The sequence below is a fragment of the Eublepharis macularius genome, chromosome 10, assembly GCF_028583425.1.
Source record: "Eublepharis macularius isolate TG4126 chromosome 10, MPM_Emac_v1.0, whole genome shotgun sequence".
NCBI classification, from domain to species: Eukaryota; Metazoa; Chordata; class Lepidosauria; order Squamata; family Eublepharidae; genus Eublepharis; species Eublepharis macularius.
The window spans coordinates 27,919,027-27,936,473 of NC_072799.1; the positions used below are offsets into that span (position 1 = coordinate 27,919,027).

The 17,447-nt window shown below is 44.3% G+C and overlaps 1 protein-coding gene across 1 annotated transcript in view; it reads left to right on the forward strand.

Annotated features, from left to right (window-relative positions):
• Positions 1–17,447, forward strand: part of BANK1 (B cell scaffold protein with ankyrin repeats 1) — a 288,974-nt gene that overhangs the window by 63,609 nt on the left and 207,918 nt on the right. The window contains exon 2 of the mRNA XM_054990418.1: positions 10,074–10,472. Within this exon, the coding sequence (XP_054846393.1) occupies positions 10,074–10,472 (399 nt within the window). The remainder of the gene's footprint in view (positions 1–10,073; positions 10,473–17,447) is intronic.

The window sequence follows — 17,447 nt, forward strand, 5'->3', positions numbered from 1 at the left end:
CTTTCCAGTTCCTGGTCCATGCCTCTCCCTCTCAGGTACTGCTACGACCCTTCCCAACAACTTGTCCCACCCTGTCCCCTTCTTTCCGCGAAGGAGTCGCTGTCAGTTCGGGGTCTACCCGTTCCTGTCATTGAGTCTTCCAGGTCCAGCTCCTTACTGTGGCTGGAACCCCTTGGTCCCCCTCTCCCTGACCACTTCGTCTTCCCTCCTTCCTCCTCTCCCTCTCAGGTACTGCCAGGACCCTTCCCAATGACTTGTCCCCCCATCCCCTCCTTTCCGTGAAGGCAGGAAGGTGGTTGGTGTCTGCCGCTGCCACTTCTCAGCAACAGGTCCATCTCAGCTGCTGTTGTGCTGATGGTAGTGCAACACAGTGCCCGCTGTCCATGGCACCAGCTTTCTCCTCTGACCATGGAGAATGGGTCCTGCCATGACTCACATCTTTTCCGTGAAGGCAGGAAGGTGGTTCATGTCCACAGATGCCAGGTTCGGGCACCAGGGGCAGCTCAGGAACTGTGGCTCATGCAGTTGTCCTTCATGGTGGCCCCAATCAATGGCACCTGCTGTTCCCACCAAGGAAGGGGGAATGGGTCCCGCAACGCCATCCTTTCTGCGAAGGCAGGATGGTGGGTCATCTTGGAGGCAGCCTCTGCTTCGACACTGGAGGGGCGTCCAATCCTCCATGCATGTCCAGCTGGTGTGTTTTGTCCAGACTCTACACCACACAAGGTGCAGACAACACCATCTGCCCCAATGCCATCAAGTACACCATCTGGTGAATGTACATCGGTGTCTGACCCACCAGGTTGTGTATTTGTGCATACGAGGCCTCCACATATGCCAATTTGTCTTGCTGGAGGATTTTCTTAGCAGATTGTGGCTGGGTCATTTTGGTCTGCAGTGGCCAATGACATCTCCCACCTTTTATACCTTCTGGAAGGTACCCTCCAGGAGGCCTGGTGGGCAGGCACATGGGAGGTACTGCCAGCGAGTGGCCAGACCCCCGCTGCCTCCCCTAGCCCACCAGGCCCAGCGGCCACTGACATCAACCACCTTCTGGCTTCCACTGGGAATACAAAAACTTTGGCCTGGTGGGCGGGCACATGGGGGGTGACGCCGGTGAGCAGACAGTCACCCCGCTCCCTCCGGGGGAGGTGGACCCCCACCACCTCTCATAGCCTGCCAGGTCCGGCGGCCACCAACATCACCCACCCGTTATACCTTCCTGAAGTTACCCTCCAGGAGGCCTTGCAGGCGGGCCCATGGGGGGTGCCGCCAGCGAGCAGCCAGACCCCCCCACCCCCACCAGTGGAGGTGACCCCCCCACCTCCCCTAGCATGCCAGGCTCGGTGACCACTGACATCAACCACCTTCTGGCCTCTGCAGGGAATAAAACAAATTAGGCCTGGCGGGCAAGCACATGGGGGGGTGCCACTGGCGAGTGGCCAGACCCCTCACCCCCTCTGGGGGAGGCAGCCCCCTCTGCCCTATCCCCTAGCCCACCAGGCCTGGTGGCCGCTGACATCAACCACCTTCCGGCCTACGCCGGGAATAAAAAATCTTAGACCTGGTGGGTGGGCACATGGGGGGTGCTGCTGGCAAGTCCTCCACTTGTACACGGGGCAAAAGACTATTGGTGGCTCCCATTGTGTCGAATGAGAGTTTCCTGGAGGTGTCAGATTTGGGAATATATAACTCCAAGATCTGCATTGCAATCTTGACCAAACTTGGTTGATGGCTAGAGGGGAGCCTGCTGAACACTCCCTGTGAATATGGGCTCTGTAAGACTAATGGGGGCCGCTGTGGCGCCGATGAACAAAGAACACCGAACACATTCGTTAACAGGACATGTTCATTTCCATTCATCTGTTCGTGTTCATCAGCGGTAACGAACAATGAACAGCATGTTCATTGGGTTTTTGCCTGTTTGTGCCCATGTCTAGTAGTAACTAGAAGAGTGTAGTTGCTGTATGGAGACATATATTAAGCTGGCCTCTTCTGGTTGCCTCTAATTCTCAGCGCCACAGTGATTGATGATAAGCTGTCTGTATGTATAGAGTGTCATGGTCAATTGCAGTCATTTTGAACTAGAAGTTCAGTTGGTGTTATCACTCTTCCTCCTCCCTCCCCTCTCTGGTCTAGAGTTATTGCATATGTAACAGTGAAATGTGTCTACTGAATTATGAAATTCTTCAAGTGAAATCTATAGGTTCTGCACCCTCATGCACTGTGACAACTGCAGCTCTTCTCTTCAAAAAAATTAAGATAATTGCTAAAGCAAAATGATACAAATCAATCAGGAATTATGTATGTCAGATAGACCCACTCAATAACCCACCTGAGATACAGGCTCTACTTTGGATAATTTAATAGCTCTGGTCCTCTTCTTCCAATCAATAAATATTTCTCCAGCAAGCATTGCAAAGAAATACTCTCTCTGCCTCAGACTTTCCCAAAATCAGATACCTGTGCAGAAAACTGATTTCACAGTTGTCTTAGATCTAGGTTTATATATTTTAATCCATGTTTGATGCATAAATAAAGTACTTGGTATTTTCTTAGAACATGAATAAAATACACCTCTTCCCTGGAAACACATTTAAAATCATATCCATCATTAAAGTGTCAGGCTTCGTAAGATCTGAGGCTCAAATCAGGAACTGTACTGATTAAGATTTGAGAATGGAAATATATGACCAGGTCAGGGCATGTTGATCATTACTTGTCATATGCATCAACACTGTGTACACATCAGATATTCTGAAAATCAAACGTGTGTCTGACTGCAGTGTAGATATCCTTTGATTGTCTCTAGGGATTCTCTACTTGGTTGAGCAGCATAGACCTGAGCTAGATTTTATTTTGTGCCCTTCCAAATTAAAAAGAGATGGAGAGAATCTTACCATTTTTTTATAAATACAAAGAAAATAGAAAAATCTGCTGCAAAAATTAAAGGAAAAAACACTCCATCCCTGTTCATATGGGAGGAGGGTGGGATAAAACCCACCCTGAATTTTCCTTTCTGATCCTCTTCAGTAACATTGTGTATCAGCAGGATTTCTTATTTAATCATAGTTATGGAAGTTACTCTTTCCTTGGATCCTCTTCCTTCCAAGCCCATCATTCCTGTCTCTCTAACTAACCCACAATAGCACTGACCAATTCCTTCTTATTCCAGACAGACCAGTTAGCAGGCTGCCTCCACACCTGTCATACCCTGGGACACCCAAGTCCTGGGGAAGAATGGGTCAGGCATGGGCTCTTTTCTAAGCATGCCAGCAGCCCTGTTATGGGGCAGAAGGAGGCACCCTGGAGGTTGGTAAGAGCAGAGCAAGAACAAATAGGGGGGGGAACCTACTTGTAGGCAAAGGTCTCCTTAGGAGAAAAGACCTTAAGAGTAGGAACAGGAGAACTGGAACTGGCCTAGTCTAAGAGAAGGAGGATATAACGGGGCCCAGCTGAAAGAGGTAAGAGGGGGTACTTGGCCAGGACCATCTAGGAAGACAGAAGGCAAGTGTCCTGGCCTCTCCACAGTCAGTAGGGATGCATGATTCCCTGAGACCAGGAAGGCAGCATTCCTGGCCAAGAGGCCACAACTACTACTGGTCCAGGCTGGAGAGGGGAGGCTAGCTATGGTCAGTGGTAGCCCCACCAAAAAGGAGGTGGCCAGAAATGGGAACTACCATGACCGAAGGAAGGACCTCAGCAGGGGAAGCAGCCCTAAGAATGTGGGTGAAAGCAGATGTATGTTTTAAAGACAAACCAGCCCAGCTGCAGGATGACTGTTAAATTTGGAAACTGCTGATTAGAATGGAGCTAATGAATACAAAGGACAACCTTGGCAGCTCTGGAGTATTGACTCATCTTTGATGCCATGGGTGCCCCATGTCACATTCCCTGGGGGATGGGGCCTGGCTGTGGGGGCATCACACCACCACCACCACCTAACACAATATACACAACTGATTAGGAGTGAGGCTTTAAAGCTAAGGAGCTTGGCAATGGTCAGGGGAAGGCAAATGGGAAAGTGACCTTCTGTCCACCCCCATCCCACACTCTAAGAAATCAACACACATTACAAATGTGACAAAGATGAACACTACAAAACATCCTCATGGTAATCTGTATCAGCGCCTGGACTGGTCAGGCCCAATAGAAACATTAGGAACCAGGCTTTCTTGTTTTCGTTGGGTCAGTACATGCCACTTGCAGCTCTTCAGACTCCAGGGCTTCTAGTTCAGGCTGGTGACCATGTTCTAGGTCCCAGGTCTGTCTTCTAACTTCAGAAACCCTGTGAGCAGGGTATTCTGGGTCTAGTTCTGGGCATGGCACCCTGTCCAGTCCTAGCAATAGGTAATTATTGACAGAATCCATTTAGGTACATACAACAGCCCGAATCCAGTGAAAGCTGTTGGAACCAACAGGAGTAAACCTCAGAACTCCCATTTTATTCAATGGGGCTTACTTCTAGGCTGTTCTTAGGATTGCAGCCAATACCCCTTAGTCATAATTTCATTTAGCTGGATCAGGACCAAGGTCCCCAATTAAACAAGAGTTCTTCCCTAATGCAAGTTCCTTAAAGAGAGAACATGGACTTTAAGTTTAGAGGGAAATATGTAACTAGCTTCCCATATGGATTGCCCAAACTATGTGTTGAGTACTACATCTGACTGGTGTAGACTAGAGATGGGCATGAACAGAAAAAAAACCAAACATGATGTTCATTGTTTGTTACCATCCACAAACAGGGACTCATGAACAACCACGAACATGGCCCTGTTCACGAACATGTTCATGGTTGGCTGTTTGTGGGGGCCAGCAGGCTCTCCTCCAGCCATCATCCAAATCAAGATCCCTACTGCACCACTCCCAGAAACCTGACCTGAGCAGGCAGCAGGGAAGGTACCAATAATAAATAATAGCTTGGCCCCAGAGCCTGGCAGCAGCCCTGGAACTTGAAGGGGTAGATCCCTATCCCAACACATACAAAGAAAATTCAAGCTCCAATGCACTCTCTCTATCAAAATGCCAACAGCAGCTGTCTCTCCACTGTCTGCAAAGTCAGAGCTGGGAGCCCCCCTCTTCCCTGGGTCTTTGTTTCCTTGTAACACATTTGGAGCTCTACACTTGAAAGGAAGACCTGCCTATCAAGCTAAATTAGGCTTAGATTGGGATTTCCAGGGCAGCAGCAGGAGTTCAGACAGAGTTCAGACAATCCCTGCCTAAGTTGCCAAGGGAATTGATTGTAGGTGCCAGACTGTCTGGCTTGACAAACAGCAACAAACCAGGCTTGCAACGACCACCTGATCGTTTAGAATGGGGCCTCATGAACAGCTTGTTCATGAACAGCAGATTGGGCTGTTCGTGGCTTTTTTTTGTTTGTATTACTGTTCATGCCCATCTCTAGTGTAGACAGTGACTATGCAATCTAGCTGTTCCAAATGGAAACATACCTGCCAGTTGGAGTCTATAAACCACCAGTGCAAGGAGTTTGTGGAATCAGATCTTCCCGGCCCCTAAAAAGCTGATTCTGAGGGTTGGGAACCCTCATGGGCATCATCAAATGGCATGGGAGAGCTACAGTGAGGAGGAGGGATTACTTCCTCTTTGTTGTGCTAGGAAGGGATGCTCAGCAGAGTACAACAATTTAACAGGAGAGGAAGTGGCAGCAATTTCACTTGGTGGGTCTCTTTCCTCACTGCAGTTTGCCATGCTGTGTGTGGGGCACTTTTTCAACAAAGATTCCCATCCCTCACCATTGACTCTTCAGGAATTACAGAATGTTGTCAGGGTGGCGGGGAGGGAAAGGTGAAGAATGAAACTCTGCAAGCTCCTTGTGCAGGCAGTTTGTATTTATTTTAATTATTTTTATTTATTTATATACTGTAGATTTTTATTCCGCCTTCCTCACAAAGCAGGCTCAGGGCAGATTACATTAAGTAAAAACAATCCATATAATTTACATCCTAAAAGCAATTTAAATCAACAGTATCAAAACAGTGCAGTATAAGTATGACTCTATAGTGGAGCCCCCACCACACACACAGGTGTATTTTTCACTAACTTTTAACTATCCTTTAAAAATCACAATAATGTTACATTGTAATGTTTCTAGCACTAGTTATACAGACACACAGCACAGGTTTCAGATAGTTCCACAGCTAAGGCCTTTGTTGTCTCTTTGTTTAGATTGGACTGAGGGTGGACTAACGGTGGGAAGTTAATTTATTGTTGGTTAACATTCCAGTAATGCAGTGTACTGCTGTCTATCACACTTGTGTACAAAACTGCCTGAGAATTCAGGCTACATTATGAAACTTTGAATGGCTGAGAATAATCTTAGCAAAGCCTAGTACTATAGAAAAAGAAATCACTGGTGTTCTGATCATGTTTTTCTTTCCCCTGTCCTGACATAAACTCAGAACTGAGAAGTATAAGAATGATAACCCATCAAATTCAATTCAGCTCTATTGGAGTCACAGTTAATAATGTGGTATGAATCTGAAATAGCTTCAGAAAAATCAGTGGAATTTTCCCTCCAGTAAAATTACACTATTATAGCCAAGAGCAGGATGCATTTCATGCCATTAAAAAAACACACACAAAAAATGTGTGTCGGTGAGCTGCTTTTCTTTCCTGGCTGTCGCCAGCTGTGGAACCCTGTAACAATTGCTGTTGGAACATATTCCTATTATGCTTCCTGCAGAAATAAGCCTGGAGCAATTGGACTACCTGTATTCATTGTTGTGTCATATTGTGCCTTGCAACACGTTGTTAATGATCAATAGACCTGGTACAGCTAATAGGATCTTATTCTCTACAGTAGCCATGTCACAGGGACAATTATGCTTCATTTTACCTCCCTATAATGCAGTCAAGCTCCCAAAATGCTAAGCTTGTCTGCTTTAATTTAATGTGGTATTTAAAAAAAAAACATTTTAATATGTGGACCTGTAGAGAAGGCATACTAAACATCCCAAGACAAACAAAAACTGGGAAAGAAATCCAAGGTACACTCCTATTCAAAGGATGGTGTTATTAGTTATGATGACTGAGGGTGACCTCCACCTACAGAGGAAGCAAACCTCTGAATATGAGTGCTGGGAGGCAGCAGCAGGGGATACCTGAGCCTCTGTGCCCTCCAGGGCAACTGAGTTGCTACATCCATGCACATCTTGCCCAGGCCAGGAGCCACCTTTCCTGAGATGGGTGCGGCTGAGTCAGGCCAGGAGCCACCTTCTCTGGGCTTCCTTGGATCAGGCAAGGCTTGCCCACACTGGGAGCTGCCTAACCAAGGCCAAATGTGGCCCTTAAACCCTGGTCTTGACCTAGAGTTGTCACCTTCAAAGCAGGGGGCAAGGGGGTGCCAGCCAGATAAGAAGGGTGAGTCTTCTTCTTACTCACACGTGTAAGTAACAATTTCACTATGTTTGGGGTCTGACTTGGCTCCACCAAGCTCCTATCACTTCTGCTCTAAGCTGGAAGTGATATCAGCATGGGCTTCCAGAGTGTGTATGCACCATTTTTTTCATGTGCTCTGGGGGATCCAGATACTCTAACCCCACACACACTGGCCAGGTGAGCAAGGGTGGGGAGCAGCATGTGGGATCGTCCCAACTGGGGAGGAGGCCATCAGCTGACCAGGAAATTCCCCAGTGGCTATAATGGCTAGTCTGCATCTAGAGATGAGGCCTGTAATGTTCCTCCTGCCTCTGAGAGCCAAACTACAAGTGACGAATGACACAGGTTGGACACTTGTCAGCTTCCCTCAAGTTTTGATAGGAAATGTAGGCAGCTTGGCAGAATGTTGGACAAGTAACAGTTGAAAAGTCCATTGGACAGCAGTCAGAGAGCCAAGCTGCAAGACCAGGACACCTACATTTCCCAACAAAACTTGAGGGAAGCTGACAAGTGTCCAACCTGTGTCAGGCATCACTTATAGCTTGGCTCTGAGGTCCAGCCCATTGTAGAACAAGGGCTTTTTCAACCCCTGGGTTGCAGAATACCCTTTGCAATTAGGAAAACAAAACAGTGATGTGATGTCATTAAACCAGTGGATAAAGCTTCATGAAGGCCCATGAATCTGCCATTTCATTTTGATCCAATTAGTAGGGGTGCCAACTCTGGGTTAGGAAATTCCTGGATATGTGCAGTGGAGACTAGGGAGGGCAGGCTTTGGGGAGGGGCCTCAGAAGGATATAATACCATAGAGTTCGCCCTCCAAAGCAGCCATTTTCTCCAGTGGAATTGATCTCTAGAGTCCGGGGACCAGTTGTGATTCCAAGAGAACTCTGGGCACCAGCTGGAGGCCAGCAACTTTACCAATTAGGATCAGGGTTGCCAGTCTCCAGGTGGTGGCTGGAGATATCCCAAAATTACAACTATCTCCAGGCGACAGAGATCAGTTTCCCTGGAGAAAATGGATGCTTTGGAGAGTGGAATCTGTGGCATCATACCCGTGAAGACCCTCCTCTCCCAAACCCTGCCCTCTCCAGGTTTCATCCCCCAAATCGCCCAACCCAGAGCTGGCAACCCTAATTAGGATAGAACATGTCATAAAATAAATAACCATAATAAGTAGTAAAATTCTACCTTCCTCTCGGTTTGGTCTTTTGCCTTAACATAGGAAGACACATTTGGGAGCTTTTTTAGTGGTGGTTCTCCCGGCACCTTTTTGTGGGGCTCTCCCATGAGGGGCAATTGATAGAACTGATGCAGCCTTATATGTGTGTACCAGCAGCACCTCTTTCTTTATTAGAAAAAAGCATCAGAGTTGAAAAAGGAAAGAGGGCCCCTTTCACCACTGAAAAATGCTATTCAGGGGGTCATGGGAACTGCATATACAAACATCGTGAGGGACAGCGGCTGTAATAAAAAAGGAAATGGCTAAGACTGGATGAAAAAGGTGCCTGGGTCCAATTCAGTTACTTTTGAGATCTTAAAAAATGGAGAATCTTTTTTACTAGGTAGGATTTTGGAAATACATTCAGAATTATTGCTGTCCAGAACCATGTTCTCACACTGCAGTTTCTATCCTTCGATCTTAGGAAACCACACAGATTTAAGAAGTGTCATTGAATACACATAGATTTCTGTGGGAAACTGCCAACTCCATGCACATCAAACACTTGACAACCATGGTTCAAAGTAGATCTCAGTATCAGGCTTATTAAAAAGCCCGCAGTGTGGATTTGTTTGGGCAGCTGGCTATGAGTAAGAGTGTATGATGTGAAAGCCATTCTATGCTGGTAATCATAAGGTTATTTTTTAATGAACAGGTGGTATGCAAGCACTTTTACTTGCCAGCCAACAATGTTTTATCTAGACTTGATGGTGATGCTTAACTTAAACCAAAATTCAAAGTACCTTTGTTTTTTCCTAGGTAAAAAATCTGGGTAATTTATCCGGAGAAAAGCCATAATAAGTTCGATAAATTGCCAGTGCTCTGCTTATCGCTATATTTTTTCATAACTCCAAAGTCAAAATGAAGTTGGAGTTCTTTCTCATAAGAAACTTGGTATGACTTGTGAAAGAGACCAACAAAGTTTTATATCAAAATTTCTCAGGACTTACACATTATTCCCTCTCTAAACAAGTCTGAAGGGCCCCTTTCATATTTATTTTCTATTCTCACAACCTTTTGCTAAATCCCCAATATAAGACATGCTAGAATGATCATAAGAAAGGAACATGACATGACAAAATCTCTTGCGCATCCATAACAAGCCAAGTAAGTTTTCTTTTCAGACACCAAGGAAAGAGTAATAATTTGAGTATGCATTCATAGGATGGTTTCAGCACAAACTGAGAGTTCGTCATGTACTCAGAAGACAGTAATACATCAATTGGAAAAGGTTGTGTGGATTCATAAGAACAGCCAGTATAGGCTTGGTGCTATTATTGGGATCAGTGAGTGTGTATTGTTTATAAGTATGAAGTTTATCTGCACGCGACAGTCTAAATGTGGATTTTATATGAATTCCTCCCCAGCACAAATGCAAAGAAATTCTGGCACGCAAATCAATTTGTTAGCTTGTGATGTAAAGTGATAATTATTTTTAATTTTTTTCTTTCAGAAAAACCGCAAGACATTCTTATTATCTATGAAGAAGATTCAGAAGAATGGGCACTGTATTTAAAGTCAATTTTCAAGCACATTATATTAGAAAATAGAATCTTGCTTTACAACATAGAAGCTGTATCTCTTCACCATTTGGAACTGCAATCCTTGTGTTCTTACAGATGTAAACTACTGATATTGTCAGGTGGACTTCTAAACGGCCTGGATTTAGACAAGAGTATTTTTCTGGAAAAAATTCTTCAGCCTCCTGAAAATGTGGTTATTCTACTTTGTGGGGTTGAGAATTCAGCCATTCTGGATGAGATACTCAGTATGGACAAGAGCAATCAGGTGATCACCACCGATCAGAGCCCAGAAATCTACCTGGCAGTAATTGCTGACATTATTCAACAAGGTAATTTTTTTAAAATTAACATTTTTATTTTATAAAAAAAATAGTAGTTGTGGTATCTTAGTAATTATAAGGTTTTAAAATATTCTGAAATATAAAACAGTCTGAAGAGTTTTACTAATTCATATTTAATCCTATAATGTGTTTGCTTCTAAGATGAATTATTAGTCCTAAAGGCTGACATTTTTAATTACCTGGTTTGGAATATGAATTCAGAGAACCAGTGTGATGCAGTGGCTAGATTAACAAACTAGGATCGGGGAGATGGAGGCTCCATTCCCCACTCTGCCATGGAACCTTGGACCAGTCACATACCTCTCTCGCAGGGTTGTTATGAGGAAAAATGGAGGAGAAGAGAATGCTGTAAGCCACTTTGGGTCACTCTTGGGGTGAAAGGTGTGATATGAATGAACGAATGAATGAATGAATGGAATTTATTTACCTCATAATACTCAAATAACTCAAACTGCATTTCGCTGACAGGTTCTTGAACTTGTAACATAAAATTAAATTCAGAAGAGGTGCATTTTGTTATACCATCCATAAACTGGACCAAAAAAAGCCTTAAATCAAAAGCACATTCTGCACATCTGCAAAATGTCATTTTACATTACCAATTTATAACTAACTGTTTAAGAAATCCAAGTTTTTGAGTATTCTCCAATAACTGATCATAATCAGCTAATGTATCTCAGGCCGTTTTCACACTGCTTACCGGCCACAGGACATTGTGCCGAGCTCCTGGAACAGCAGTGTCTTCCTGGCGCAATTTCGCATGAGAACAGCAGTTGCACCAGGAAAATGCTGCCGTTCCGGGAGCTCGGCGCAATGTTCTGTTGCCGGTAAGCAGTGTGAAAACAGCCTCAGTCAACTTGCAAGACAAAACAGATATGTTAAGAATATAGAATTAGTGGGAGTGCACACATGATGTTTGCTATTCCACCTGCCCAATTCTTAGCCTTAATGCTAATGCAAAGCTATTTCATGTTTCCTGGCTGCTGGAGCAGTAAATTTGGATATCTTGGAGGCTTCTGTTTACGTGAGAAGAAATTAGGTAATTGGTTCTACCCTAGTGATTCATCTGTCTAGACATTATTTGATCAATAATGGAAGGACAAGCCATGTGGAGGCAGCACCCACACTCCTACCTACACCACAACCGTGATCATGTTGCTCATGTGCATAGCATTTAAAGATAATATTCTTGTTTGAGCTTATGATCATAGGGGGACAAAATGGGAAAAGTCCTCTAGGTCATAAATTATGTTCCTTTTCATGCAGTTTTCTTAAAATGCAAAAGGTGAAAATATATCCATGGATTTACTATGTGATCTCATTTTTAATGCACAAATTAATCAGAATAGGTATGTAAAAATTCATGTTTACAATAAACTAAAGTAGATTTTTTAGAGCTCAAAATAATTGAGCTTCAACATTTTGAACTGGATCCTAAGTCATTCAAGTGGAGTTGTGCGCATGGAAAATAAATTTTCCACCTCTCCTTCCCAGTACATCCTGCTATGTTCCCTAAGGAATTGCTTATGCTGCAGGTCAGTGAACTCTTGAGGTTACTGTAGGGTGTAATGTTTGCAGTGAAGAGGGAAGTGATAAAAATCTTACATGATCAGTGAGGGACCTGGATTGCATTGCTTCATATTTTCAAATGTTTCCACTGCTGACAGCAGTATGTTTTCTGTTGCTTTGATCTCTGGAAATTTTGAATTATTCCTTTGATTTCCTATAACTTCTGCAAGGTTATTTCAGATTTCAGTTTGGCTAATGGAGGACAGAGGCTTGCCTTGGGAAACAGCATAACCTGCCACTGCCCTGTGTATGAGTAATATATAATGCAGGGGACCACAGCACATGTGGTGAACATTATTTTAGAGAAAATAGGATTGGAATAGTTCTTGCCTGCATACACACAGCAGTAAAGTCATGTTGCTAAATTTGACACAAGATGGCAATTATTCAGATAGTTTGTAGTAGTAGTAGTAGTAGTAGTAGTAGTAGTAATACACAGTTTGGGTACCACAGTGGAACTTCTGCACACTTGCAGCAGCCAGCAGCAGGCAGGCTGAGAGCAAACCCACCAGCTGCAGTCCTTGCAAAGAAATCAGCAAAGAGATCCTGGCTTGGCACTGCAGGCACCTGGAGTGGGAGTAGCTGCTAGCGAGTAGACATGGGCACGAACAGGAAAAAACCAAACAAGCTGTTCATTGTTCATTGCCATCCACGAACAACGAACAGTAACAAACATGACCCTGTTCACAAACATGTTCCTTGTTCCTTGTTCGTGGCCCCTTAAAGATCCCTTTAAACTATCAGCTGGCAGGTGGCAGGGGGAATTCCTTCCTGCCACCTGCCAGCTGATAGTTTAAAGGGCCCTTTCCTGCCACGTGCAAGGGGCAGGGCCCTTTAAACACCCCACAAACTGACCTTCCCAATGTCCAATACCCACCAAATTTGCAGGGGACATAGTCCTCACTGTTCTCTGAAGACCCCCCAAGTTTCAGAGAGTTTGCACCCCAGAAAAGCTATGATCCATGTGTCCCCCCCCTTTGCTGTCATTTTCTGTTCATAGTGGCAAAAACGGGACTGCCTGTTGGAAGGCAGCTACTTTGAGGGGTTACAAACTGACCTTCTCAATGTCTAATACCCACCAAATTTGCAGAGGACATAGTTCTCACTGTTCTCTGAAGACCCCCCAAGTTTCAGAGAGATCGCACCCCTGGAAAGGCATGATCCATGGGTCTCCCCCTTTGTTGCCATTTTCTGGTTCAGTCCAGTGGTTCAGTCCAGTATTAAAAGCCTTGCTGACCAAAGTGGAAGAAATCTCTCAATGTCCAGTCTGGCAGCTGAGGGAGAGCAGCTACAGCGAGGACAAAAAGGAACAGGTGAAGGAAACCTCATCTCCTCCATTTCTGATGCTTAGGGGAGTCTTGGAGAAAAGTGGGGAAAGGAGCACTTCCTCAGGGCTAAAAGCATATATGCATCCCGTAGGGTCGCCAGTTCTGGTTTGGGAAATACCTGGTCATTTTGTGGGTGGAGAGTGGGAAGAATGAAGTTTGGAGACAGGAAAATCTCAGTGGGATATAATGCCATAGAGCCCACCCTCCAAAGCAGCCATTTTCTCCAGGGGAATTGGTCTCAGTTGTTTGGAGATCATTTGGGAGATCTCCAGACCCCACCAGGAAGTTGATAACAACAATCCCAGGCTCCATGTTTCACCTTCATAACAGAGGCAACCATGTCCTAAGGCCTCAAGAGGGCAGTAAGGGCCAGCCAGTGTCTCATATTATAATGTAAAAGGATGGCCTTATTTTGATGTCACAAATGACTCATCATGGCAGAGCCAAGAAATGTCTACTTAATATTGGTTAAGTGTGAGGTCAGAAAATAGCCATACTGTTACATGCTTGGCTAAATAGAACAAAGCTGCAGGGGGGTGGGTTTCTTTGAAAGAGACAGCACTGGACACTTAATGGAGTCTTTGCAATATTTGTTTAATTTGCAAATATAGAAGATCTACATAAACGGAGGCAAATAGGCACTCTTCGAAGCAACAGATCTGCCAACCCTTGACAGACTCTCAGAGAGAATGTCCTTAAATCTCAAGGTGCTCAAAGTAACTCAAAGCCCAAAACTATTTTTTATACCCACACCTGTCCTTATCCCTCAGCTGGGTGGGAGGGTGTCACTTTCTCTATATTCTGGGGTATAAATTGATCATATTCCCAATTCCTAGCCTATTGGGGAATAGTCTCCTAACTGTTCGCTTTCATTGTTTTAAAAAAATTCAGCTGACCATTGCGGAATGGCCAGAGAGTTGCTATAACTAGGGCTGCTAATTCTGGGTTGGGAAATTCCTGGAGGTTGAAAGTGGAACCTGAAATGGGTGGAATTTGGGGAGGGGAGGGAGCTCAATGGGGATATGATGCCATAACATCCACCAATTAAAGTGGCCCATTTCCTCTGTGGGAAGTGATCGCTGTCACCTGGCGATCAGTTGTAATTCCAGGAGAACTTTAGCAACCACATGGAGGTTGGCATTGGCAACTCTTGCCATAACAGTATTTTGGCTTTGTTTCCATAGGAAATATGAACTAGGGAGTTAGCCAAAAACTTTACAGACAAGATGAGATTGAAGGGGGATATAAAATAATCTAAAAGCATGAACTTTTCTCCTGCAGTGGTTTATGGTGAAACATCTATTGTTTCTACTGCTGGAGTATCTGGTTTAAAGAACTGTAAAAGAAAATACTGTCTCTTGGTTCAAGTTTTCATGTACAAGTCAAGCATGTTTCTTTTTCTTTTCAGAATGTAAAAGCTAAGAAGCTTGCCTGTTCTGTATGCAAAGTGTCCATTCTGTGAGAGTAAAGGTCATTGCTGCGTACTGTGTGCATTACTGATTGTTCAGCAACATTCAGTACCTACCTTCTCATTATGAGATTTTCTTGTCCATCAGAAGCTTAGAAGAAAAAATATTATGAATATAAAAGGAAACACTCAAAGCTTATTAAATAGTCATTTAATATGCACGGGCATGAATATTGTGCCCATTTGTCTCACTTTAATGCTAGAATACTTACCATGAAATGCAGGAATTGCGATCCACTGGGCCTGTAAGGAACTCACTTGCAAACCACTGCATGTACCTCAGTTTTCCAGAACGTCTGGCTATAAATAATGATTCAATAGTAATATCTCGGAACAACACACTGAGTGAGAACCTGGAGGGCCTGTAAATGGCAGTGTTGGAATGTTGAGCTGCAACACAAACTGTTTTGGGCACTTACAGTTATATCATATCATCCGGAGGTTATTTTCAATAGGAAAAGTGGTCATGGAAAGAAGAGAGGGTTGTACATTTCCAAATGAAATTTCCCAGTCAGTTTCAGGATTCTGATTTCCAGACTGATTCAGGTCAGAAATATGGTGCAAGCCAAAGGTCCGTCTCCACCGACACCACATTCCAGAACCGAATCAGCCAGTTCTTGTGAGGGAATTGAGGAATCGAGGAGAAACACAGCTTACATTGGACTTTTATTCATTTATTTAATTAACAAAATTTATGCTGTGCTCCTTTGGCCCTCATATGGGCCACCAAGGTGGCTAACAAATTAAAACACATAATAAAATCACATCTTAAAATAATTAAAACCAATCAAAAACACATCATTAAAATAATTAAAACCAGAGCTAAAGTACATAAAAAACCATAAAAACAACAATTAAAACATTGGGAAGGGTGGGAACTTTAGATTCAACCTGTGCTCTCCATAATATATGAATAGCAGCTGACATAATTTGTGCTTCTCCAGTAGTGGCAGCCAAGAAATTCAGAATGTTATGGTATCATTAGAGTCCCAGTTTGATGTTGGGTTCAGTTTAGATTGTCAGATAAAGATGGTTTGGGGGAGGGCTCGGTAATTTTTAAAAAATATATCGATTAAAAAAAGAAAATAAAAAATTGTCAGTCTAGGACTTAAACTGTCTATGATTTGTTAGTGTCACTCACAAACGTATATGTTGACTAGCAGCAGTTATTTTAAAGTGCAGAAGCTTTTACCTAATGAATACAACTTAATGCAGATACCCATTAATCTGTTTAATTATCTAATCCTGTTCATAATCATAGTAGTTCAATAGCTGATTTTTAAAAAGACATTTTCCTATTATGAAACCAAGCTTTCAGTCTTTCAGGGGAAGCCGTAGTGTCACAGATTTTTAAAACCCGTTTCTCAAAAGAAAAAAAGAGTTATTGAGGCACATTGATGCATAATGTATAGTGATGAACTCATCCAGATCGTTCCCCACAACGGTCACAAAAGTGAGCAAATGCTTCATATTCTGGATATTCTGGATAATTGGTACCCCCCTAGGGTTGCCAGGGACCTGGAGTCCCTCAACAGGGAATCCCCAGGTCCCTGTAGTCTTCTGGCAGGGGGTTGGAAGCTGGCACTTACCCTGGCTTCCTTTCTCCGCTCGCACACATAGCACGTGCAGGCACTCCCAGCTCGCATGATGACATCACTTCTGCAAGTGACGTCATCACGTGGGGGTCAAAGGGCGCCCGCGGGTCAAAAGGGGCCCTTGTTGCCGCTGCCGGTGGCTCTCGCTGCAAGTGAAACCACCGCTGCCACTCACTTACTCGCTCACTCTCATTTGGTGCACATGGGCCACAGCGGCAAGAGGCAGCGGCGGCGGCGCCAAGAGCTGGTGGCAGTGGTGGCAGTGAGAGTGAGTGGCCGCACTCACAGCGAGAGCCTGTTCTTGCTGCTGCTGCCACCGCCGCCCACTCTTGTGGCGCAGGAGCGTGCCCCCTATCCAGGGGCCCGCCACACCACCAAGGGAGGGGACTCCCCAGGGAGCATGCCCCCCCACCAGCCACGTAAGTGGGCACGGGGGGAAAGGGTGGGATCTGGGGATCCCCCACCCCTGGCAGGGGAATGGCAACCCCCTTTTCAAATATTACATACCTTCTTTTGGAGAAGAGAGAAACTTCTAAGTAACTTTGTGTTGAATGAAAATGAATCATCTTGCCAATTTATAGTGAAGGTAATTTAACCACAAGACTGTGATTCTGTATCCCATTTGTGTATCAGCAACTGCAAACCTTACCTTGAAAGTAAAATTTAGCTGTTTAGAAGCCAAAAGTTTTCCTTTCTCAGCTAAAGTTTTCCCCAGAAATCAGCTCGCAACATTTTGATTGAGGAGTGTGATTATTAGTAACCTCTTAGGGATCTTAAGTGTCTAGCTTTTAACAAGTTTTACTCCATTCATCACTTAGGATGTCTCAATTGACTCTTCAGTTTGTCATCTCTTAGGGCCTTGTAGTATTTCCTCAGTTCTGACTCCAGCTCCTCTTCCCTCTGTATCTTTTGAGAAAGTGACCAAACAGATCACCGCATTGCATCCATTCTTTCCCCATAAATATCTCCAGATCCCGAAATATACTTTTGTACAGGCTTCGAG